The sequence below is a fragment of the Mirounga leonina genome, unplaced genomic scaffold (genome assembly GCF_011800145.1).
Source record: "Mirounga leonina isolate KUSES-001 unplaced genomic scaffold, KU_Mleo_1.0 Mir_366, whole genome shotgun sequence".
In the NCBI taxonomy this organism is placed as follows: domain Eukaryota; kingdom Metazoa; phylum Chordata; class Mammalia; order Carnivora; family Phocidae; genus Mirounga; species Mirounga leonina.
Genome location: NW_023270709.1, coordinates 13,983,118 through 14,010,158, shown reverse-complemented (window position 1 = coordinate 14,010,158; position 27,041 = coordinate 13,983,118). Strand labels below are relative to the sequence as shown.

Here is a 27,041-nt window from a genome sequence, read left to right as displayed (position 1 = left end):
CTTGGCTGGCCCAGCCTACCTATACACAGAACTTTTCAATAAATATATAACTAGTACTATAAATGCATTTTCTCTTCCTTATGATTTTCTTAAAAACACTTTTCTCTCTAGCTTGCTTTATTGTAAGAGCACCATATATAATACATATACATAATACTTGTTAGTTCACAGTTATGTTGTTGGTAAGGTTTCCAGTCAATAGTAGGTTATTAGTAGTTAAGCTTTTGGAGCATCAAATGCTACATGCAGACTGTATGGGGATTGGCATTCCTAACCTCAGCATTGTTCAAGGGTCATCTGTAATTCAAACTGAAGGAAGATGATAAAAGAAGGAAACTTGAAGCATTGGAAAGGATGAAAGACCAATGTAAAGGGCAAAATTATGGTACATACAATAGACTAACTCTTCTCACAAGCTTTGTAAATCATATTTAATGAATAAAACAAAAATTACAACACCATCTGGTGCTCAAGACTACGATATTTAGAGGTGGGAAAAATAAAGGGACTAAAGTGGAAGCAAGGAGTCCACACTTCATTTGAAATGGTAAAATGTTAATGCCAATAGGCTCTCGTAGGTCATATATGTATATTGCCATGCCCAGAGCAATCACTAAGAAAACTATACAAACAGATACACTCAAAACCACTATAATTTAATCAAGATAGAATACTTAAAAGTATTCAATTAATACACTGGAAGGCAAGAAAGGAAGAACAGAGGTACAGGAAATAGAGGAGACAAGGAATAACAAATAATTACATGGTAGACAACTACCTTAAATGTAAATGGTCTAAATATACCAATTAAAGGGCAGAGACTGAAACAAAACAAAACAAAACAAGACAGAGATTGGCACAGTGAATTAAAAAAAAAAAAACCACCACAACCCATCTATGCTATTTACTAGAAATTCACTTTAATTTCAACAAAATAGGTAGATCGGCAGTAAAAAGATTAAAAAATATGTACAATGTAAGCATCAATTAAAAAAAAAAGGAATGGTAATATTAATATCAGGTGAGGTATACTTTATCTGAGCAAAGAAACTTACTAGAAGCAAAGAAAGACATTACATAAGGATAAAAGGATTAATCACCAGGAAGGCATAGCAATCCTAAGGATGTATGTACCAAACAAGTGTCTCAAATGCATACAGCAAAACCTGATCAAGCTGAAAAGAGAAATACACAAATCCATAATTATTGTTGGGGATGTCAATACCCCCTTCCAGCAAATGATATAATTATTAGATAGAAAATCAGCAAATCAAAATGAAGTTTATGTATCTGACTATACATGACTCATACATATTTCTATTCAGACTGCCAAAACAAGATAACAGAGCTTGACTGCTGATCTTCTTATGGTGAATTTCCCAGGGGAGCAGAAATTCACATGAGAATTTCAAAAGATTGAAACTAGAATGTGCCGATTGGTTAGCACTGAATATGTTTCTCAATTGTGCCAATTAATTCAGGACGTAAAAATCTGTTGGAAATATCTGAGTTCTCTTATGAAAAACTTAAGCATGTCTGATTAACATGATATTTGCAAAAAACGTGAAATCTGACATGGAGACTGAAAAGGGCATTTCTAGTAAGACAGTTTTACTTTAATAACTTCATCAGACCTCACATAATCAAGTGACACAAACTAATTCAAGCAGGAAAAACTCACCTGAAAATTCTAGAACTTGGGTATAAAACAAAACAATTCAAGAAACAGTGAGAGCTCCCTGGCCTGATTAAGAGCCTTGTATTCTGGTCTCTGCTCCCTCATTAATAGCTCCGTGATTTGGAGTAAGTCCCTTAACCTCTCTGAGCTTTAATTTTCTCCTCTGAAAGATGAAGAAATTGAATTAACTGACCTCAAATGGTTCTTTCCTGCTCTCAACTTTTACAACAATGTGTCAATTTCGTGCTGGTAAACAGGAAGAGTTCTTTGGCCTCTTGACTGAAAATGGATCTTCAAAAAACTGCCAAAGGAGAACTTTGCTCCTCTGAGTGAATATGAGAAGAGCAACACAGAATGCTGCATTCTCCACTATGAAAACCAACCCCCAGAGCAAAGGGTAAGGCAGGTTTAAATGAGGTTTCCTAGTGCGATAGGCAAAGTGATGGGCCAGGAAAGTTCTCGTAGACTAACAAAGAAGATAGATTCCTCTGTCTTTCAGAGTTGGCTTGGTTTTGTGGCTGGAAACCCACACATGTTCTGACCAAAGAAACTTCAGAAGAGTCCTTCAATAAATGTTCTAGTTTTTTTTTTTAATTTTATTATGTTATGTTAATCACCATACATTACATCATTAGTTTTTGATGTAGTGTTCCATGATTCATTGTTTGTGTATAACACCCAGTGCTCCATTCAGTACGTGCCCTCTTTAATACCCAACACCAGGCTAACACATCCCCCCACCCCCTTTTCCTCTAGAACCCTTAGTTTGTTCTAGTTTTTAAAAAGCAGGGTAGTCACAGTGACCTCTGAGAAAAGCAAATGTTCTGAGGTGTGGCATAAATAACCCAATAGGTGAAATGCTTCATTCTAACTCATAGATGCATGTACAGCAAATGGACAAAGGCTCCTAGGGATGCAAAATCCACTGAAAAAAAAGAGCCTATTTTCCCTGCACCTTGGCTCCAACTGGACATCACACACATGTTTAATTATTTCCAGAATCACTTACCTTTTACCGGAGAGAGGTCCTTTAGAAGTCAGTGAGGTGATACTGAGTCAGAGGCAGCAGGGGTTTTAGGGAAATACAAACAGCTCTGGGTGACTAGGGTGGTAATAATCAGGAAACCCAAGGGCTAGAGACCCCCTAGGTCAATATGAAGAATACCACAATACCAGAATTGATCCTTGCAAACAGATCTTTACCAGCATCCAGAATTCACCTAGAACCATGAATAGTTCTGAGGTCCAGAGGTGTTATCAGACTCCCCTGGAGGAACTCACTGTCTGGTTGGCTATACCAGTTAGGGTTCCAGCAGGAAAAGGTAGCCCACTCGGAGGGGAATTTAATGATGGGACTCTTTACTGAAGCGTGGGCAAAGTTAAGGGAGCCTATAAGGTGTGTGGAGGTATACTAGCTTTAAAGATTTTATTTATTTATTTTTAAGAGAGAGAGAAAAAACAAGCAGGGAGGAGGGACAGAGGGAGAAGCAGATTCCCCACTGAACAGGGAGCCCGATGCAGGACTCAATCCCAAATAACCTCAAGAAGGTGAAGTCTACCTACCTCAACCATAACCTCAAGAATTCTGAGCTCTGTCATCCTGATATCCTTCACACCACTGTGCTACCTGTAGCCAACACCATGGAGCATCTTTCAACACCTTGTGCTCTAGTTGGCTCCATGGTATGTGTGGGAGTTGTTGTGTATCTATGGGCTTGTGGCTTCCCTCCAGTGCCTTCAGAGGCCAGCCTTGGTCAATTACTCCCTTAGTTCAGTAGATGTCCTGGCTTTAGGAAGCAAGACAATCACCACTCTAGGTACCCCAAGTCCCATTTCACACTCGAGGTAACTAACGCCTCAATAAGGCTGATGGCTGACCAGCCCAAGGTCACACAGTAGACTCAAGCCCAGGTTGAGCCCCTGCTTTTTGTACCTCCTCATTTTGTGACTGGCCTAGGAATGGGTTATTAATCTCTATCAGACAAAACCGTTGTCCATGCTGGTGGCCATGGCTACTTTGCTTAGTGAGATCACATTAATCCTTATCTTCTCCTACGTGGCATCTGGAGTTTCTGATGATTCACTCAATGCATTTATCTTGAAGTCAATCTTCTGTATATTTAGCATGACAGAAAATGTGCAAGATAATTTAGGTTCCATTAGTAGGTTATGCATACCTCTATTATAGTACTTATCACATCATGCTATAATTTTTTTTTGTTTGGATTTCTGTCTCTGCCGCTTGACTGTGAGTTCCTGCAGGGCCTGGGCTGTATCTTCATGTTAGTGTTCAAGCTTCTCCCAAGAAGTCAGCAGCTGAACTCTTTGAACATAATGTTTTTCATGAGTGAATTGGCTTTATAGTAAGGCTCAGTAGACAAGTATGCCTGATATATACATATTTGTCTACTCGACAAATATTTATTAAGTTTTTACTATGTGTCCAGCACTATGCTAAGCTCTAAGAATCCAAAAAAACACCATCTCTGAACCCAGAGAGATAACACTTTATAAAAGAGATTCATTTCTAATTGCTATGGACTAAATGTTTTGTTTCTCCAAAATATATATGTTGAAATCTTAACCCTTAAAGTGATGATATTAGGAGGTGGGATCATAAGGAGGTGATTGAACCACAAGGGGGGAGCCCTCATGAATGGAATTATTGTCTTAGATGGGATCCCTCATCCCTTCCCACAGATGAAGACGTAGCAAGAAATGACCATCAATGAACCGGGAAGCTCTCGTCAGACACTGAGTCGGCTGGCACCTTGATCTTGGACTTCCCAGACTCCAGAACTGTAAGAAATAAGTTTTGTCATTTATAATACCCAGTCTGGTATTTTTGTCATAGCACCCTGAATGGACTAAGATGGTAATAATCCTCACGCAATTTGCAGAGATGCACAGGGTATTAAGGAAGACTAGAGGGGGATATTTAATATGGCTTGGTTGAGGAGATGTTCAGGGAAGAGTTCCTAGAGAACTGCTGAGCTGCGTTTTGGAGGATGATTATGAGACATCCAGTCAAAGACATGTTGAAAGGAGGCCATCAGGGAGACGAGGTGGTAGGAGCAAAGCACTGGCACATGATCTAGCCAAGTGTGGTTGGAGGAAATAAAATATGAAACCACAGATGAGGCTGGAGAGAGTACCAAAGCCAGATGAGACAGTTTATAAAAAGTTATGAAACTTGGATTCTCTCCTGTAGGTGGATATTGGTACAGTAAAGGGATTTAAGCCAGGGAGGAATATGTTAAGATTGGCTTTTTGGGTAGACTCATTTCCTGACCTAGGGAAGAATGAAGTTGGGGATAAGACTAGAATCCAGAAAACAAGTTAGAAGACAGTACCAACTGGGAAGAGATTGGGAAGACTTGAACTAGGGCAGTTGTAGACAGAATGGAAAGAGGAGGGCTGACTTGAGTTTGATTTGGGAGATGAAGTTGGCAGGACTTGGGCAGTGAGGGAGACAGAGGAGACAAAGAAGATTCCCAGGTTGGACAATGGGGTCATCCCCCCCAAGACAGAGGATAGAGACAAAAGGTCAGGTTTGGGGCAAACTAGTGAGTTCATTTTAGACATCTTGAGTGTGAGGTGCATCTGACTCATTCAGGGAAATATGCAACAAGTAGTCAAAGACATGTTTGAAGTTTTGTGGGGATGGGGGGAGGGCTGGGAATACAGATATAAAATTTGTGGTTATAGACTGGAAAGTCGTGGTAGAAACCATGATAGTGGGCAGCATCACTTGGGTGAGTATGTAGGGAGATGGACAGAGGGCTGAAGCAGCTCCCTGGGAAACATGAACACATAAGGAACTGGCAGAGAAAGAGGAGCTCACAAAAAAAGATTGGGAAGGACAGTCGGAGCTTGTTGGGAGTGTTGAGAGGACAGCTCTGCTCACAGGTGGCTTCCTAGGGCCAGCTTCCCTGACCTCAGACCACTCTCAGTCTCACACTGTTATCCTCCACAGAAGCTACCATAATTATAAATCAACACCTGATTGTATTATTATTTAATGTCCATCTCCCTTAGTAAAATAAAAACTCCATCAGGGCAGGGATTGGATCTCTCTTATTCCCCAGGGAATCTGCAGAGCCTAGTAAGTACCAGGCAATTAGCCGTTGCTCAGTCAATAAGTATTTGTGAAATTAAAGATTGGTGTTCTAAACTTCCAGAAGTTAGAGAGTTTTAAAGAAAGTTACTTTTAATAGTCAAGTTATCTGTTCCATTCAAAATGTGAAATATGTTTATTTTATATTTTTAGTATTTCCCATGAAAAAAGTGTGTATTTCTGTCAAGTTTTTTATTAAGTTAGGGAACAATTCTCTTCTCCTCCTAGATATGACATGAGGCCTCCAGATACTTGGAGAGTGGAGAAAGGCTGGCTAACAGCAGATTTATTATATATTAGTTAATAATATCATGTACCTAAGTGGTGACACTGTCTTTATTCCCCAAAGCTCCACCTGGTCTCAGAGTAGGAAACAGATGGTCAAAGTGCTTCGTGGACATTTACCTGGTTACTCAACCACAGATACAAATTATGATGTGAACATGGCCACAAGGTAGCATTTCCTTTAGACAACATTTTTGTGGAAATTTTTATAAGAAAATATATTGAATTAAAAAATTACATATTTTCTATATACAAATCCTCATAGATAGATAGATTAATGTTATCAGATTAAAATGTTAACAATTGGATTCCAATATCAAACATTGAACAACGTACAAATAAGTTTAAATAACTGTATCTCTCTCTCTCTATTTTTTTGAAGGGGGGAGGGGCCGAGGGAAAGGGAGAGAAAAAATTTTAAGCAGGCTTCACACCCAGCACAGAGGCTGGGGCTCGATCTCATGTGCCTGAGATCATGACCTGAACCAAAATCAAGAGTCAGACACTTCACCTACTGAGCCACCTAGGTGCCCCAACTGTATAAATATTTATGAAAGCCTTCATCTATGGGCATTGAGATTAATGCAGGAAAAAAAAAATCCAAGTGTTAAAAGGCCAGCTTCCAGGTTGGATGTACATGTTCCAGAGATTTGGGTCTTTGTCTTCCTCTCTTTTCTCGCTTTTGCCTCAAATCCTTACCCATCTGCAGACTTAGGCTTGAGATTTTTGTATAAAGGGATAAAACCCCTAAATCTATAATGGCGTGTACCATGAAAACACCCCAGGAGACATAGCACAATAAGTTATATGTGCACCAAGTTTCAAAACAGATCTGATCCTTTCCTGAGGGCATTTTCCCATGGGCGAGAGAGAGGATAAAAGAGGTTCAGCATGGGGTGGAGAAACATCGCCAAGGCAGTCCGAGGGTATTCAGTGCAAACATTGCTTCTTTGTTGTCAGGCACACTGGGTAGAGTGCAGACTGCACCTCCATCTCTTGCTACTTTTTGAGCTTCCTTTTAGCAGCCCCATCTGAAAACGGGGTTCATCATAGTGAGGTTCAGAACAGTGCTTCCTTCAAACTGGTGTTTAGAGTGTTAAATGAGCTAGTATGTATAAAGCACTTGGAGCAAGGCCTGTCACATAATAAACACTGTCAAAGCATGAGCTGCTCTATTTGCACTTTTAACCTAGGCCATGAAATTGTGCACAGTTTTTTTTTTTTTTAATTTTTTAATTCTTATGTTAATCCCCATACATCATTAGTTTTAGATGTAGTGTTCCATGATTCATTGTTTGTGCATAACACCCAGTGCTCCATGCCGAACATGCCCTCCTCAATACCCATCACCAGGCTAACCCATCCTCCCACCCCCCTCCCCTCTAGAACCCTCAGTTTGTTTTTCAGAGTTCATCGTCTCTCATGGTTCGTCTACCCCTCCGATTTTCCCCCCTTCATTCTTCCCCTCCTGCTACCTTCTTCTTCTTCTTTTTTTTTTTTTCTTAACATATATTGCATTATTTGTTTCAGAGGTACAGATCTGAGATTCAACAGTCTTGCACATGTGCACAGAGTTTTATGTCACCTTTGCCAGATCATCCTTTCCCTTGGGAACACTTTCAATTGAAGACCCTCTACTGCAGGCTCAGGTTTGTTCTCCCCACCCCTGGCCACCATATACCCTCTCTCTTGATGACTCTTGGGAGGTGAGTTTGGTTTTGTTTTGCCCTCCATGTGTGGCCTCTAGTTCTTTCTCCCAGTACTTGTTAGCCCTGATTAAATCATTGAACAGCACCAGCTCCAGATTTACATAAGAGCATTGGGAGCCTTTCCCTCGGGGATTTGTTCAGAACCCTCTGAGTTAGTTGCCCAGGGAAACAAGCTGGTGATGTCATAAGGTATCACACTTCTAGTGCTCTCTCAGGTACCTTCTGTTGAGCTTGAGCAGGGCCCGGTTCTGTAAAGTCTGCCCAGCCTAAGCACATTCTCGTCCTCTCTAAGGCAATGCAGAGACCCCCACTCTCTCCCAGCAATGTCTAAACTCAGGTATGTGGGCCATGACTACACACCTCTTCCTATGCTTCTTTGGCCACAGATCTCTTGCTATGCGTCTTTCTTCTCAGGGCACAGAAACACCCTTGTAAATGATCTGGGGCAACCCTGGGTAACCTTTGGTTCTCTAAGGTATAGATACAAAACTAAAAAAAAAAAAAAAAAAAAAAAAAAAAAAAGCCTTGGGGCTGCTCCCTGGAGGAGCAGTTTGTTACAGATTTTATAGGGCCCTAGAGACTCAGGAGCAAGATTATAATATCCTTTCCCTTTCTACTGACCTCCCTCTGTGCCATAAACATGCCCATAATCTCTCCCGTCTAGTCTATCAACCTGATCCTAATCTCTCAAGAAGTATTATTCCAACTTCCTTGTTCCGCCCAGATAAAAAGGAAAGAAGAGGATATGGCCCTGACAGTATTGATTAGAATTCATTGGTGTTTCACAATAAGGCCCCAGCCAAACAGTGCAAAGTGCAGATCTTGCCTCCCCCCACCCTGCTCCTCTTCAAAGCCTAAGCGTTGAAATTTATGCAAATCTGGGGATTACTTATCATTATTTAAATGAAAGCATCTGAAAACCAGCAATAATCCTGTCTCCCAAGTTTATCGGGGAGGGAGCCTATGAGAGAAGCAAAATTCAGTCTTGTTGGAACTCCCAAATCCCAGAGGGGTGTGTTTTACAGCTCTCAGGCATGCCTTATGACTCCGGCTGTGACCCGCAGAAGGACACCAGAGGAAAGCTACCCGAGTCATTCACGACTCCCTGGTCAGAGCTAGCCATGACGAGGACTTGTACCTGCATATACCACTTCCTTGTTATGAGCTGGTATATTTTTCTCAATTATTACATCTCACAAAAAGGAGGAAGAGACCAGCAGAAATCCAAAATCTTTCTCAATGGCGGACAGTGGAAGTATTTGACATTGCTAAATCTGGTAAGTCCATATGACCATACCAGGAAGCAAGCTATTTGTCTATAGTAACAGTGTTTTTACACATATGACCTTTGAGTTTTATTAAATACAAAATTCCATTCTTTTTCTTCCTTCTTCATTGTCTGTGAGTTTTGGCTTTCTTTTTGGCTTGATAGTTTGCTCGGAGAAACCCAGTTCAGAAGTTATCGGTTCCTATCTTTTGTGCTAATTGTTAAACACTCTTTTGAAAAGAATCATATCTTGGAGTTCTTCTCAGATGAGCTCAAATGGAAAGACTAAATTAATGGTTTCACCATGGGATTGACTACAAACACAAGCGGGATTTTGAACTTTGCTTGGGGAAATCTGTGAGGGAAGGCAGAGTGGCGTATGTTGCGTGGGAAGCACAATTTCCAATGGGGGAATGATGCCATTTTCCAGCACAGACTAACAGATTTATCTAAGAAAAGCAAACACATTTTGCCATGTTCAGATCCCACTTCAATTTTTTATAGGCTCAGGCTCCATCTTAAAGGATGAATCACTCAACCAAATGGCAAATACACATTTTCAACAATTTACCAACCAATCCTATGACTAAATTCCATCTTGTCTCTGTAGCCCAGCTGACCACATTCTGATGAATGAAGTGTGAATGAATGGGAAAAAAATAGGTTTTTAAAAACTGTTTTGGGAGTATGTAAAAATATTAAAGTTAAAAGCTAAAAATAGTACAGCCTTTGGGGATGCTAATTAATGTTTGAGATTTTTTAACTAAAATGTAGGGTGCCATAAAAACCTCTGATTTCAGAAACTGGGCAAAATATTCCAATCCTTGGGAATCACAATCCTAAGCAGAGGTTATGCATGGTCGGGAAAAGTGACACTCTACAGTGCTAAGGAGGGGAAATTCAGATTCAAATCCAAGGGGCCTGGAGGTTCTGCTTCCTCCTCTCTGGCCACTTGCTGGCTTTTGATTTGGGCTTGAAAGATTCGAGCCCTGGCAGCTCTTGTGTACTTGAAATTATCAAGGTGACTCTTTCTTTCAATCATAGAATTTTATAAAACAAACACACAAATAAAAAACCACAAAGAAATGCTTTTTTGGAGCTAGAATAATACAGTGAAAACCTCAGCTTTGAGTATCTATTGGCTTTATATTAAAAAGTCAACTAAGGGCCCCTGGGTGGCTCAGTGGTTAAGCGTCTGCCTTCGGCTCAGATCATGATCCCAGGGTCCTGGGATCGAGCCCCACATCAGGCTCCCTGCTCAGCGGGAAGCTTGTTTCTCCCTTTTCCACTCTCCCTGCTTGTGTTCCCTCTTTCGCTATCTCTCTGTCAAATAAATAAATAAAACCTTTTAAAAAAAATAGTCAACTAAAAGACAGGGGGGTCTGTAGCCAGGATTGATGGTGGAATCTAAACCAAATTCCAGTATGGATGTTCCACCTCACAGTAAGCATGGCTGAGAACAGACTTTCCACCTACTACCATGAACCAGCTCCCTGACTTCTTCATTCTCAGTTCCATGCCCCAGAGCCCTCATATTTCCAAGAATGGAAAAAAACACTTATCTTGTCAAAGACATTATTTTTTCCTAGTAATAATCCCCTTTTCGCTTCCCTGATGAATCAGCCACCAAATCCTATGTTTTTCCTTTCCTTAGGTTCATTCCCTTCTTCCCCAATCTTACTATCCCTCTAACTATAGGCTCTTATTAATTTGTACCTGGGGGACGAGATTATCTCTTCATTGCCCTCTTATTAGCAATCCATCTGTCAACCTCTCAGATTCCAGATTCATCTTTCCAAAGCACTGGTTTTGGTTTGGTTTTCTTATAAACATCATGAGCCTGCTTGCACAAGGTGGTTCTGCTACTCAAGAAATCACAGTCGCTCCCTCCTACTTTATGGAACCAATTGCAAACTCCTGACTTAAGAGCTCACCTGCCTACTCAGCCTTCAAGTCCCCCTGTCCCCAGAAAAGCTGGTCTCTTCTCCAGGAAGACCTGTGTCTTCTCCAGTGTTGGTCCCTAGGCTTCTTGCCATCACCACTCTGCCTGTATTCACACCATCTTTGGATGAAAGACCTACCTGCCTCTCCACCACTTTGCCACTTTCATAGACCACCCAAAATCCCATGTTTTCCTTAGAATCTCTGCTGACCAACTCCAACCCACATTTGTTTTTCCTTTCCCTGAGTTTTTACAGCATCTCTCAGTCTCTGCTTATTTATGTATAGTATTATTTTCTTATTTCCACCTACATGTGAGTCTTTAACATTCCAATCAAACTGTAAATGGCTCTAAAACAGGAGTTTTGTCTCCTAACATTCTACATTGTATTTGCTATAGTGGCTGGCGCGGAGTGCCCCCAGAAGAAAAATTAAGCGACTTGGTATGTTGACTGCACTGACCTTCAGCGTTTTCTGCCTTCCTGAGCAGTATTATCTCTTCTGACATCTTTTGTCTCTTGAAATGAGCAGAGAGGGCCTTGCTTACCTGTGGCTGTTTCCCTTCGGGGCTCTGTTAGGTGCCATCTTGAAAGTATGACTTAATGCAAAGTTTTCTAATTGGTGAAGATGGGTTGACTGTGTTTCAGAGGATCAATTTAAAGATAGATTCCAAATATGTTACTCAAGCTGAGATCCTGGGCCTTAACATTTCTCGCTCTTAAGGCCTCATGGGCTGATTTAATAGTTATGTTTCCTAATGATTAATTGGTGTTAACTAATGATTAATTATTAGTGAATAGTTGTGTTTATAAAGGCACAGAGTCTCATAACTGGCTGTAATACTCTTAAATTTATTTTGTGTAAGCTTGTTGAAGTCAGTACCCTTTCCTGCTCTCCAGGAAATTTACCCCCCTCCCTTTAAATAGCTTTAATTTTTACTTGGCTGAATATCAGTTATGCCTCATTTCAAGAGCACAATCCACCTTAGTGCAGGTCAACATTCTGAGCATCCCCATTTTCTTTTTGAAACATCCTATAGCATTCAAAGAGAAGACACACAGGATTGGTGGCAGGGGGTGGCATGGGAGGGGTGCCACTGAGAGTTGGTGACAGTGACCAATTCCTGCCCAGTGCCCAAGGAGAGTAAAGAAAAGAGAGGGGAGATCTGAGTTTTTGCCTAATGAGGGAGTATACCCACCCCAGGGAAGAGGCAGCCAATTCTCTGCTGGGAGAGAGAGGCTGTGTAGCTGCATGGTTATAAGCATGAGCTCTACTGTCATGAGTTTCTGGGATGGCACCTCAGCTCTACCACCTCCAGGGCCTGTGATCCCGGGCTAGGTATTTCTTTGTGTTTTGCATTTCCATATCTGCCAAATAGAAATAAAAGGACTGCCTCATCACAGAATGACCATGAGGGATGCATGACTCAACACGCAGGAAGCTCTCAGAATGCTGTACACACTGGATGTTGAGGAGCAAAGATAGGAGGGTGGTGATGAGCTTCTAGTTTCTCATCTTTGAGTAGAGGCCATGCAGAAGGCAAGGTGATTTAGTGGGACATGGGTCACCTCACAGCACCCTGGTTGGTGGGTTCTAGATCCAGGCAAGAGTTGCCCACCCGCCTCACTGCTCAGGTTCTCTCTCTGCAGGGTGCATGCTCCAGCTTCCCAGCCAGAGGATGGCCACTGTGGAGCCATCTTTAGCTGTACAGGTACAGCCTTCAGGCACTGGGGCCATCCTGGGAGTAGAGTTGTCAGGCTCCAGCAGAGAGCAGTGAGTCATGCCGAATGGGGATGCCCCTGAAGCTGGGTGTGGAGACATGGCAGTGCTGTGGACATCCTCAGGGTGCTCATGTCAGTTCAGGCTTCCAGTGCCTGGGACTTCCACAAATGTTGGGTCCCCTCCTCTCTATCCACTCCATTTCCATCCAGGGACTGCCCCTGACCTCAGGGAACTTAAGATAGGAGGTGGGGATGAAGGGGAATTTTAGCTACAGTTTAACTTGTTGGCTTTATACAGTGTACTGGGTTTTCCTCTTTTTAAAAATAAAATTCCTCCTGAAACATTGTGCCACATAACTGGGATCTCCAGGGGAGATTCTGGGTGGCCCCTCCCCGCTTAACCAACAGAGACACGACCTTTCCCACCATTTATCATGAAGTTGCCCAAGCCTCGTGCAGTTCTGACCTCGTTCTCCTCAAGCTGTCACCCTGACAACAGCAACTTCATCACATAGGTCCTCAGAGATCGCAAAGCAGGACCGGGGGAAGAGAAATCCTTGAGGACCTTCCACTGGTCCAAACTCCAAAGCAGCTCACAAACAATGAGAAGACAGGGATCCATTTATGTTACAGGACCCACTTGGGGCCAACCTTTAATTTCCATCATCAGGCGAATACATTCATCTGTGGAACTCTTAAGCTCAACTCCTAAGCTCAGGAATACACTTGACTGTCTATTCACAAAAATGCTTAAGGCCACTGTTTTCAGCTCTCAGATAGCTGAAAGGATGACAACTGATGGCAGAAAATTGTCACCACCAACACCCAAAATAAAATAGCTGTAACTTAACTGGGCAACCGTGACATTCTGGTAGGTTCTTTACACACCAAAGAGAGGTCAGTGATTGAAGATCCAGCTTCTGGAGCCGGGCTGCCTGGGGGTGAATGCTAGCTCTGCTGTTCAGTTGCTGTGTGATCTTGAGTGAGTTACCTAACATCCCTGAGCCTCAGTATCCTCATATGGAGTGGATGCCTTGGTGTGGCCCCCAGATCCCGCCCATGTCCCCAGCATCAAGGTACTCATTCCCCAGCTTCCGGGAGGAGTGTTGGCTGCTGATGATTCACAGCTGAGGTCCTGTCCCAGAAATGCCCTTAGCAGAAGGGAGCTGCCTAGACAAGGCTCAGGGCCCTCCCTGGGGTTGCTGCATCCAATGACTGGTTGATTTGGGGTAGAAAGGCCAGGCTCCAGGACGACTCTGAAGCGCCAGCTCAGCTCCACAGCTCCTTTGGGGCCCAGCTGATTCCATGCAAGGGCATTGCCTTTCATCTTTTCCTGCTGCTCTTTCCTGCTCCCCCTGCCCCCTTCCCTCCCTCTCATAGCTGTTCTGAGAGCACTCCTCAATGAACACTCTGCAGGCAGATCTAAGAATCTGCTTCTGTTTCCCAAGGAACCTGACCTTACATGATGTAAAATAGTAAACATACAGAAAGGGTTCCTCCTCCTCTTTCTCCTCTCTTCTTCTTAATAAAGACACATGAGCACAGAACCTGCCCTAGCCTGTACTATGTCTAATACAGTTTCTGAGTTTCTGACACCTAACACGCACTCTGTGAATGTTGGTTGCATGAATAAATGACCAGAGCCTGGGTCTACCTGGTCAGAGTCACTTTCTAGGGAACCCCACCCCACCTGTAAGGGAGCCTACCCACAGCCTACCCATCCTGCTGTTACTCTGAAGCCAGTGGTCAGCCGCTATGCAACCCTGGCTGAACATTCTTAGAATTCTTTTTCCAACCTGTCCTTCAGTGTTCTCTTGGTTTCTTCTCTTTTCTTTTCCCCCTCCTCTTCATGCCAGCCTATATTCTTCATATCATTTCTTCTGTGTTTTTTATCTCAGTTTTTTACTTAAGCTAAATGCACATGAATGATGCTTGAAACAGTCTATTACATATATAGTGCAGATCTATTTTAGCAAAGGCTTCCTCTACCTGCCCCCAAACTACCCTCACTGCCACAGTTATAGAAAATACTCACCACAATTAGTCTCCATTTGCTCTTTTATTCTGGAATAGTCTCCCACTGCAAGTCTTGCATCATTTCAAAGGCAAGACCTAAGAAAGTCCCAGCCTGTTCAAGTCAGGCACAGAGCTGGGCTGGGCGTTGGGTGACTTGACTCATCCAATAAGATTTGTAATGTCTTGTTCAGGAAACTTGTGGAATCTCCCTCTCTGGAATTATTTTTTAAATAGAAGAAATTCTCATTTCCTGAGATAGTTGAAGAAGGTTTTGGCTTAAAGGCAAAGAAATTAACTTGATGACTTAGAAAGGCGAAGTTTCCATCATTTCAAGATTTTTGTGAGTCTTGTGAAGACACGTGAATGTAAAAACAAAATTTCCTTTAGCTATGGTTTCTTAAATTGCACTACTTATAAAAAATGTAATTCAGCCTTCCCAGGTGGTAAATTTTTTAGCGAGCAGCAAAAACGGAAGCCAGCTAACAAACTTAGACCAGCAACATTTCAGAAAAAGGCACAAGGAACAAACAGACTTAGAAAAGAATTGGTAGAAGAGATAAATCACAGAGCTGTAGCTTGAAATAAACCCTGATCGAGATACCATCAGCTCTGCTTTCTTGGGCAGCCCAAATAGTTGAGAAATGTAAATGACAGTCATTTTGTTGTGATATTCTTCAAAGGAGGCTGGTTGTTGCCATCTTGTTTCATCACTACTGTGTTGGTCTGCTCAGACTGCCAAAGCAAAGTACCACAGCCTGGGTGACTTAAACAACAGAAATTAATTTTCTCACAGTTCCAGATGCTGAAAGTCCAAGATCAAGACGTCTACAGGGTCAGTTTCCCCTGAAGCCCCGTCCACGGCCTGCAGATGGCCACTTTCTTCTCCCCGTGTCTTCACGTGGTCCTGCCTCATGGTGCATGTGGTCTGCATCCTAGTCTCCTCTTCTTAGAAAGACACCAGTCATACTTGATCAGGACCCACCCTGACTGACCTTGTTTTTGTGTATTTACTTCTTTAAAGACCCTATTTCCACATACAACCACTGAAGGTTATAACTTCGACATAAGAATTTTGAGGGGACACAGTTCAGTCCCTGATAGCTACCATTTTCTCCCTTGACTGTTCTTTCTGTGCTTGTTTTACAAACGCTTCATTGTATTGTCGTCAGGGGATGAGCAGACCCATGTCGCATTGGGTGAGTTGATACTAACCTGTCCTCAGGGCCCTCCAAGAAACCTCCCCATTGAAGGAGCTCATGGCGCCTTGCCCTCCAGCTCTGCTGTGTGGCTCCTCTCTGCCCTAGTTCTGGCTTATTTCTCTTGGCAACACCCTAGCACCTCCCTCCTGAGTTCCTTTGTGAGGGCTCCACAAATATTCCTGTTGATACAGTTGATGGCATGTCAATGCAGATTGAGATCAGTGGGGACGAGGCTGCTCCACGTACACAGTTCGCATATACATGTGAGCGGGGCTGGGCGGTGGGGGGTGGGGGTGTGTGTGGGGAGAGGTGGAGAGGTGATTGGCAAATTTGCAGTGTGGAGAAAAGTTTTATTGTTGAAGGAGAAGCCAGGGAGGCTCTGAGTCATGTGTTCTTTCCTGCCAATCCAATTTCCACATTTTTGGGAAGAGCCAGAGAAAGTTAGGACGAGCTTGACTCATGGTGACTCTAGGAAGCTCTTGCTAAGGAAAGTGGTCACACGGACTTCACATGCTGGGTGGAGGTAGCCTCTCCCCAAAGACGGAAAACCTGGCAGACGCTCAGTGCTCAGTACGTGATTAATTGCTCTGTTGATAGAAGAGCCCGGGCCTCCGCGCCAGGGCCCAGGCCCCATGCCCGCCTTCCTAACTAAAACAGCTGCCTGCTGTGGCCTGAACAGCTGGAAGTGAAACCAGGGTTGAGGTGAGAGTTGCTCTGGGGGAGTGGAAAGAGTGGAGGAGGAGGTGACTTCCTCTAACATCCATGTACAAAAGATTGCTCCAAGTTCTACAGCCCGAGGGCTGAATGTCAAAAGTAGATGATGAGTATTGGGGTGGCCACCTCTTTGTGACATGTAAAACTGTTGCCCACCCCTCTCTGGAACCACCCTTCTGGTTCAAAACTTCTTCCTCCCTTCATGGACCATGGGACTCTTGTACTTTCTCGGTTTTCTACCATCTGATCATTCTTTGCTACTTTGCTGTCCCCTTGCCCCTCATGCCCTGTGGATGAGGGCGTTGCCCCTGCATTCACTTTCCACTTCTCTCTCTCTTTCTCCAAGCTCATCCCACCAGGAGGGTTCGCTCCCTGGATCTTCACTGTCCCACCTCTATTGGGAAGGCCAGATCCAAATGTCCAAACAGAAGTTCCTCTATGCAACTGGTTCTCGACCTTAGCAGTCCCAGTTAAAATCACTTGGGAGAATTTTTAGAAATCCTGAAGTCCAGGCCACACCTCTTAGGGAATTAGAATCTCTGGGGGGATAGGTTGAAAATCAGGCATCAGTATTTTTCACAGTCATTTGTAATTCTCCCACCAAGAGATAGTTGCCTTTCTTCCAACCTCCCACAGTGTTTTACCTAAACTGTTCTTAGAAACCTGACTTTTGGGTGCCTGCGTGGCTCAGTTGATAGGGCATCTGCCTTTGGCTCAGGTCATGGTCCTGGGGTCCTGGGATCAAGCCCTGTGTCGAGCTCTCTGCTCAGTGGGGAGTCTGCTTCTCCCTCTCCCTCAGCTGCTCCCCCTGCTTGTACTCTCTCTCTGTCAAATAAATGATTAAAAAAAACAAAAGAAACCTGACTTTTTTTTTTAAGTCTGATTCAAGAACCAGACTCTGGGTTTTGAATCCCCATTTACCCACCATGAGACTTAAGGGAAGTTTGTTTATGTCTCTATGCCTCAGTTTCCTTATATGTAAAATGGGTTGGGAGAGAGCACAATAATAAGACTTACCTCATAAAGTGGTTATGAGAAATTTAAAAACCTAGATCAGAGCCTGGCACATAACAAGAAATCAATGAAAGTCTGTTATTATGGCTTTAAGTAGTCAATAGGAATTTTCAGTGATAAATTTATGTCTAATCCAGTGAGCATTTCCAGAAATTTAGCATATGTAAGGGTCACCTAGGGAGTTTGTTAACAAGTTGCTGGACCCCACTCCCAGAGATTCTGATTCCATAGTCTGGGGTGGGGCTGAGGTCCTGCATTTCTCACAAGCTTTTGGGTGACATCGGTGCTGCTGGTCTGAGGACCCAGCTGAGCATATGGCTGGCCCAATTCACCTCTGGATCCTCCCTCACCTACCCCTTCAGGCTAAAGAATGGAAGGAGGCCAGCTCTGCTAGAACTTCTTTTTCCTAGAATTCAGACTTTAGAGGTCATTCCCCAATAACCAACCTGATCCAACCTGAGAGCAATGCCCTAGGTTCCAGACCTTGCCTGACTCATACTCTCAGAGCAGAGTCTTGATTGCCCCTTTTGTACCCAGAGCTTTCACGGAATAGGATGGGATCTAGTGCAAGTACAATCAAAACCAACCATAACTCTGTATTGACCCTTCAATCAAAAGCCACAGATTTGTGCAAAACAGTAGGAATGGGCAGTATGCCCTTAGCTGGTCTTACTTCGCTGAAAAGGGCCCTACTTCTCTTTGACCTCACCTCCAGGACCTCATGGTACTTAGTGGTGCACCAGAGCCCCTGGTCTGCTCTATCCTTGTGGATTTAAATCACTCCCTTAGCCAGATTTTCTTTGTAAGGCCTTCAGGTACCCCCCTTTCAATCAGAGAAGGACATTGGCTTCTCTCTCAGATAAGCAAGACACCATTTTGTGAATCTCCCTCAGGAGATCACAGAGCTCCTTTGTGGCACTCTTGACCCTGATTCCAGCTTCTTTAATGAGATTGCAGCACTGGGCATTTAACTTTTTTTTTTCTTCCTGGGAAGAGGCCAGAATATGTCCACCATTGTGTCTGGCTCTTTGCCCTTGTGCTGTTTATTTGGTTTGGCTACCTCCGTGCAGCTAAGGTATCTCTCATTACATTCTCCTTTTAAGCTGACTCTTTATTTTGTTTCCATTTTAGCTCGAGTCCATTACACTAAATACTGTACACATTATTATCCTCTAAACGACTTTACTCAATCAGTTTTAGCGAGCAAGGTCAGGGCCCACTGAGCTGGAAGACCAGCCCTTGAATTGGCTCTCAACCAACACAGCCAACAGCCCCCTCCTTCTCAAATCAACATTGCTCCCAGAGGGATGGAGCTTTACGTCAGTGAAGAATGTATTAATTAAAGCAAATGAAAATGCCCTCATTTGTTGTAATGAATTTAGCTCTTGCAGGCCATTTTCTACGGGGTCGCCTGCATGGAAGATGTGCTAAAAAGAATTAAGGGGGAAAAAGACATTAAGTTCATGACCGCCTTCAGAGACCTGCTTTTTACCACGCTGGCTTTTCCGATCTCCACAGTAAGTCACAAAGATGTGTTAGTGATATAATACACATGTCCATTTGGATGAACAACACCTCTCCTGGGCAGCAAGGCTGTTCAGGTGCCCGTTATTGTGAATCAGAGCAAGTGCATTTGCATGAATGTCTTGTCTGAGGACTGCGCTGTGTTGCCCAGTGTCATCAGGAAAGAAGGCTCATTACTGACCAGAATTATCACTGCCTTCTTATCTTTGTAAAAGTTTGATTCAAGATCCTTGTGGATGTCCAATGGGGAAGTTTGAAGGATCTTTCTTAATCAAACTACAACTAAGATAGCTTTGGCTCCACCAGAGTCCTGGGAATGCAGGGTGCTGGGGAGACAGATGACTCATTTTCCCTTTTATACATCTTGTTTCACTTGCTACAATGAGCATATGTTACTTCTGCAAGGGGAAACCATAAAAAAAGGGGTGGGGAGAGGGTATGAGAACTTCAGAGTTGGCTCGTGGAAAAGACAATTGGGGAGAGAGCAAGACAGTCTGTCCAAAATAATCTAGTGTGGGGTGCACAGTGAGTACCTCATTCATTTTGCTGAATGAATGGACACTGGAAGGGGGCCCGACATATGCCAGCGACAGTGAGCGTATTTGCTGATACTGCCCACGTTTCGATGACACTGCTTCTGTTTTCATTCATTGGTTAGAATGGAAACAAACTGAGATCAAGCCTGCCGGCTGCCCAGCAGGGCCTATGCTTAGAAATGACTGCCTCCCTCCGCCTGTCGTTGTCCTGCATCCTACAGTATTGAAACTTCAGACTTAAAAGCAAAATGAAACTGCCCAAACACTGACGAGTTCTCAGATAACAGAGCAAGTCCTGGCATTCCAGTTTTACTTCGCAGGATAACCTCCTCCTCCACTCCCATACATCTAAATATCAGGTTTTTAGTAGCAATGGAGTTTATTCTTTTTTTTTTTTTTTAGGGCTTAGAAATGGAGTCTTTGGAATTTAAGAAGATAGGAAGATTGGAAAATTAATGGTTATTTTTTCCCCCATCTCTGCACTGACTTTGTAACACAGAGGACAGACACTTTGATAAGACAGCCAAGGGGCATGAGAGGATGAGGATCGTTCCAAAGCTCTGAGCAAGGGGGAGATGCAACTCTCATTAACTAGCTTGTGAATTATCCTGGGCGCTTGTCACTTCTGCCCTCTCCCAGTCTCCCTGCATCCCCTTGTTATGCCTACTCAGAGGGTGGGCAAGGAAAGTGTAAGACTCAAACCACCCATGTGGCTGATCTCAGTACTCCTGGTGAAAGCTTAGACTAGAGAGGTCATTGGTTAAAATAGAATGACTTAATGGTCTGTGAATCCTGTTTATCTATATCCTCCCTGATTGCCACGAGGACGAATAATTGATCCCCAATTCTCTGGAATCCCCAGAGTGTGAACATAGCAATTCAACAGTCAGGAAGTTTGTCTTCATTTTACATTTCTATAACCTGTCTATAGGGTACCTTTAAAACTGGTCTCTATTTTTATTTCTCCAAGTTTCCTTGGTTAACTTAGAAAGCTCTGATGGAAAACAGACTTAATGATGCTATTTTTGTATTTTATTTTCCAGTTTGTATTTTTGTCATTCTGGATCCTCTTTCTCTACGATCGAGAGCTCGTTTACCCTAAGGCCCTAGATGGTATCTTTCCAGTATGGTTGAATCATGCAATGGTGAGTAAAGGGCAAATTCAGTGACCATGGAAAGGCATCAGGCTCTGTACCAAGAACTCCAAAGTGCCTTATTTATGTTTCCAAACATCTCAGTCCCCATCATCCTATTCACTCCTTTTCCATCCCATCACTATTTATTTAAAGAGCACTGTGAGGGGGCACCTGGGTGACTCAGCGAGTTGAGCATCCGACTCTTGATTTCCACTCAGGTCGTGATCTTAAGTGTTGTGAGATGGAGCCCTGTGTTGGGCTCCATGCTCAGCAGGGAGTCTGCTTGAGAGTCTCCCTCTTCGTCTCCCTCTGTCCCTCCCCCTGCTCACGCACATTGGCTTGTGCTCTCTCTAAATAAATAAATAAATAGAGAGCACAGTGAGGATACAAAATGAGCAAAAACAGCTACTGTAATTGGAGTCACTGCAAGCAGAGGGGATATCTAGGCAACACTGTTTGCAAGTTGCCTCTGAAGTCATTGAAAAGACACCCAACCGTAAGGACAGGCAATTTCTTGGCAACCGCAGTCCTGAAAGAGAAGTGACTTCAGTGAATAACATGTAATGAAATTCTGATCTAGAAAAGAAGTCAAGCCACCTTTATGAAAAATCCACCCCAACACCCAAAGAACATCTCCCAGCTCATCAGCAGCTCTTTAGCTAACACTTGATTAGGACCATTCGTTGCAAATGCACTTATTCTTTACTTGTCCCTCTGGAGTTATCCCCATTTGTTTTTTTTTTTTTTTAAGATTTTATTTATTTATTTGACAGAGAGAGACACAGCGAGAGAGGAAATACAAGCAGGGGGAGTGGGAGAGGGAGAAGCAGGCTTCCCGCGGAGCAGGGAGCCCTATGCGGGGCTCGATCCCAGGACCCTGGGACCATGACCTGAGCCGAAGGCAGACGCTTAACGACTGAGCCACCCAGGCACCCCCCCATTTGGTTTTTTATTCACGCATTTATTTTTGAGGGGCTGAATAGTAAACAGAACCTATTCTGAGAGATTCAGGTCACTGGTATCTGAATGCCAGGAACAGTGAGCTGGACAAGCTGTGCTGGTACATGGTTGGCCCCATCTTGGATGAAAGAGGAGGTCTGAGTCATTGGCACTGCATGTATGCAGGACATATTCAGAGTCCTAGCTCAGCTTCTCAATATTTACAAATGCATTTCCACATTAGTGAGGAGTTTGGAAGGAGGTCTCAGATTCTGCAAAGTAAATGACATTAAAAAAAAAACAGGGGACACCTCAAGGGAGAATATGAAGGTTCTTCAAGTTCACAGACTTTCTTCCACTCCTAACCCAATTGTCTTAAAACTCACATGATTATCAGTTTGGAAAAGCAACTCCGTTAACTCTGCCCCTTCATGGCCCTGCCCCCAGAAAAATGTACTTTCACTTTAAATATGTACTCAGTGAGTTAGTGATTATTAATTGACAAAGATACACAATTTCTGACCTAATTCAGAGTTCAGGACAAAAAACTATATATTAAATAAGTCCCACCTCTCAGGAATCCCTCCCACCACCTTCTTTTGGTCAAACCACCTCCTCACCTTCCCAAATTCCCATTAACATTAATCTGAGACACCCATGTAGGAAATATTCCTGATTTTTAATGGCACTATATACTGTGCTAAGCCTGTTCTTCAAACATGAGCTCATTTAATTCCCACAACTTTCCTTAGATGACAACCATATCCTGATTTTTATAAATTAGAAAAAAATAAAAGGTTCAGAGAGGTTAAGCAATTTCCCTAGGGGCTACCAAGCTCATAAATGGGACAGCTGGATTTAAGACTAACTCACTCTTCCTTGCTTTTTGTTACAATAAGTGCAAAATCTGTGACTTGATCTGGTTTCATAATTCACCAGGCAATCAAAAAGGATGTCACTCTGCTTGATTAACATAGCAAACTGAGAATTCTCACTTAAAAAAAAGAAATCCAGAATCCCCATCTGTATGGTAATAAGCCAAAACTTGACTTAAGAAAATGAAGTGATTTGGGACAAGTGACTGAGCTAGATGTTACTAAAATGAAAAGGCAAGAGTGTAAGAAGTGTCTTTAATTTGGAGCCAAACACATATACCGAACACTTTTTTCATGGCTTAGTGAGCTTATGTAGAAGTCCTCTTACAACCATTACAAGCTTGCTACCTCTTTGGGGTTCCATTTTCCACATAGACATGAAGTTGGATTTCTTCCAAACCCTTGCAATGGCAATGCCTGGCATTTGTGACCTTGCTACACAGCCATATGGACTTTTGGTAATTTTGGAAGCAGATAATTGGATAATGTACAACATATCCGTAAACTAATTAAGGCAGATATTGTACAACAGGGGTCTTAAGATTATTTTGTGCCTTCACAGTGGGAGTTTCTGTTGACCCTGCTCCTTGTCCTATGGTCAATCAATTAGGCTTAACCTTAGAGAGCTTTAGAGAGAAAGGGCCGAGTCCACGGAGGAGTGATACTGGTGACAAAGAGAGGAGAGGGGGAAGGAAACTGCCTTGGGTCAGACACAGACTCTTCTGTTCATTTAATTGGAGAAACTCCCAACAGAGCCATTATGGAAAAATGTTGGCATCAGCAAAACCAGCATTGGGTATCCCTAATGTGGTCACCTCCAAACTTCCATGCTTCCTTGTGTTCTGCTCCAAACCCAAGATCTTCAAGACTGCGTCTCATGCCTCTTTCTCAGATCATGTCCCTTGGTCTGGACTTTTTTTTTTCTTACTATTGAATCCCCCTGATCGGTTGCCTCGAGGAATGCTCTCTGCTAATTTCTCAGATACCAGTATGAATGAATATGGAAATGACTATTACTGGGTCAGTTTGTCAATTCTACGTGCTAACAGTGTCCTTCCATGACAATCCAAAGGAGTGAGTACCTGGAAACCACCATTGTGACGGTCAGAGTGATGGTGGGGGGTCAGCCTGGACACTTCATACTAGTTGCCTCCATATGTGGCTGGCCCTGATCTAAAGGGAATCACCCCCTTTTCTCTTCCACAGTATAAGGATTATTGCTGTACATAACCAGTTGCATGCTTTCCTGAAAGATTCTTTCATTCCACAACAGTACTTATGTTTGCTATTCTAGCTTTAGCTTTGGAATATTTTTCCCGTTGCCATCTGTGATGCTGCCCTGGGTTTAATGAGTAGTATTTGTCAAATTAAGAAATAACACTCCCCTTTGCCACAGTGTGGTTCTAACCCCTTAATGATTCATCAGGTCTTTGGAATCCTCCCAGCCCGATCCTTCTAGCTCATTGGAGACTCATTATTGAAGTAAGGCCATTCAAAGTTGACTGTCATCTCTAATGGACATTTTTCTACCGGTGCTTTTTATTCAAACCAAATAGTAACATCAGTGAGATATTTGTATTCACCATTGACAGGCTGCCACTGGCTGGTGCCCTAAGAACTCCCATTAGAGCCAGGCTGTCTTATTTAAAGTAGATCAACTTGCCTCTTTCATTGCTAAGTGTTTTCAAATCTTCATGAAAGAAGAAGAAGAACAGCAAAGTGTTCTTCCAGGTTTCGCCAGGAAAACATTAACTCCCCAGGTCTTATCTAAATGACTACTAAAGATAGAATGAGAGCATACAGACTTAAATAGCAGGAAGAGGACTCAGTAACTGAGGAAACCATCAGATCCTAACCTGAAGGGAGCTAGGGAACTTATTTCTCTGGAAACCAACCTAAATTGTTCAGGTAGCCACCGGGGAGAGTTGAAATAGATCAGAGAACCCCCTCAGAGCCCCTCTACATTTTAAAATAGTACACAGTTATTGAGAACGTGTGTGCAAGCACTTTATAAAGTATTAAGGGTGGTGTAGATATGTTATCATCATATAAAACTCTCAATGCATGGTCACAGAATTTTAGAACTGATAAAGCTTTCATCGATATTAAAGGAAGTTTCAAAATAACCTGCTTTCAAGAGACAGGCCTTACTTCGGCTCTTTACCTTGGAGCAAGTGCCAGATAGATATAGCGTCTTACTTATTTCATGCATTGTCATTTATTCATTTGAAAAAATGATTAAGTACCAACTGTGTGTGTAGCACCATGGTCAATATTTGACAAAGCTTTTGATTTGGTTAAATCTTAAATCTGGTTGAGCCTAGTATATACACACAAAGGTGAAATAATAAAATAATAGTTAATACTAATAGAAGACATCACCATATGAGGTGTCAAGCCACAGTGTATAATTATTGCCAAATGAAAGACGTGGTCAGGAAGAGGGCTTCTATGTCCCCTGTGTTCTGGCCTGGTTTTGACCGACAGGTGTGCTATGACTAAACAATCTAGAAGGCCTTTGGGCTCTCTGGGGGTGTGCTGGGGAGTCATAATGTCAAGACAGGGCAACTCTATACCTTTCAGTTTCTTACTCACTCATAGCATGCAAGATGTTGTCTCTCCCTAAATTCAGACCCAATCTCAGATTTTTCTCTCCCACTCATAAGCCTGCTGTGACATAGTTGGGCTGCTAAGTAGAGGTAGGTGAACTCTGATGAGTAAAGAAGGTCATCTGTGGGCACGTCCATTCCAAAGGGCCACCCTTTGTCATGACAAGTTACCACCCCATCCCCCATGCCTTCCTGATTCCTCACCCCACCATTTCTCTGAGCAGAGGAGATCCACAATCTAGGTATCTATGTGTAGCTCAGTGTTTTTCAGCCTTTGGGAATAGATCTTTTTGTGTATCAGGGAATCTATGAGTCTATAGATTCCATTTATGGGACTCAGGTTAAGACCTCCTGAGTAACTGAGCATATACTTGAAAAGAGGACTCCCAGATGATTTTAATGCTCAGTTCAAATCTAAAAGACAAAATAAAGAATTATTCATTTTTAAAAAGCCATTATGATATACATAGAGCTGTTTTCATCTCTATGGGGAGATAAGAGAATAAGAGAAATCTCTATGGAGTGATAAGAGAAATGATCAACTCTCCTTGGGGGCAACCTGAACAATTTAGGTTGGTTTCCGAACCTCAAGAAGCTTAAACTATAGATATTTTATATCTAATCTTCTCTCTATATATGTATTGATAGATAAATATATAGATAGATATGTATATCATACACATATATATATTTCCACTCAGTCTTTTAACTTATTAAAAGCAGAGGCTGTGTTATGCAGCATCTTTGAGAGAACATTTGTGGCAGTAAAAAAATACAAACACAATCCCCCCCCTCCAGTTATTATTCCCCAGAAAGTCCACATCTGAAAAAAAAGAGGGACCTGGTCAAGGTTCCCACGGGAGACTCCACCTCCCATCCACCTGTTTCCCCAGGACATAAGATACCAGCCAAAGTATGTCCTGCTGATAGAGTGCCCCAGCCCACGTCACTCACAGGGTGGTAAGGGAGATCCATCTGAGGACACCTGAAGCACGGTTCAAAATTAACAGAAACCATGCAGCTCTCATACAGTGAGATAGTTGGAAATATACTCTCCTCAAAAAATACCTTTGTAAACCATACCTTGATTGACACCATTTTTATCAAGTGTTATCTCACTATAGGAAGCTTACATTATATTATTTCTCTATATTTTTATATAATATATAACCAGCTAATACATATAATAATAAGCAAGGCATTTAACTTTAACATGGGGCAGTGCTAACAAGCATTTATAGAGTGCTTTCTATGTACCAGGCCCTCTTCTAAGCACTAAGGATGCAAAAACAGACCACAGAAATCTGTCCTTGTGGAGAATATATACATCCTAGTGGGGAAGACAAGCAAATGAATAAAGAATAAATGATGTCAGGTACTTTAGTGAAAGTACTAAAAATAAAAATAAAGTAGGGTGAGGGGACAGAGCATGGTGTGTATGTGTGTGTGTGTGTGTGTGTTTAGAACTAGTAGGTCTATAAGGTGTAGCGTAATCAGAGTGCCCAGGGGATGTCTCTATGGTAAGCTGATGTTTTCACAGAAATTTGGGTAAAGTGAGGGAGGGAGCCACAGGAAATTTTGTTCTGCTTGGATATGTTTGAGATGCCTAACAGACAACAAAACTGAGATGCAGAATGGGCAAGTTGTACATATGAGCATGAAAGAGATTTCCACACTGTGCCATAACCGTGGTTGTCTTCATCATAATGATTCTTTTTCAAGTTAAATAAGATCACCTAAAGAGTAAGTAAGGTTGGAGAA

General features: G+C 42.6%; 1 protein-coding gene across 1 annotated transcript in view; it reads left to right on the top strand.

Annotated features, from left to right (window-relative positions):
- Positions 1-8,611: 8,611 nt before the first annotated feature.
- The window catches only part of ADTRP (androgen dependent TFPI regulating protein), a 61,038-nt gene continuing 42,608 nt past the window's right edge, over positions 8,612-27,041 (top strand). Inside the window, exons 1-3 of the mRNA XM_034985679.1 lie at positions 8,612-9,066; positions 19,044-19,178; positions 20,765-20,866. Coding sequence (XP_034841570.1) covers positions 8,824-9,066; positions 19,044-19,178; positions 20,765-20,866 — 480 coding nt within the window. The 5' untranslated portion in view covers positions 8,612-8,823. The remainder of the gene's footprint in view (positions 9,067-19,043; positions 19,179-20,764; positions 20,867-27,041) is intronic.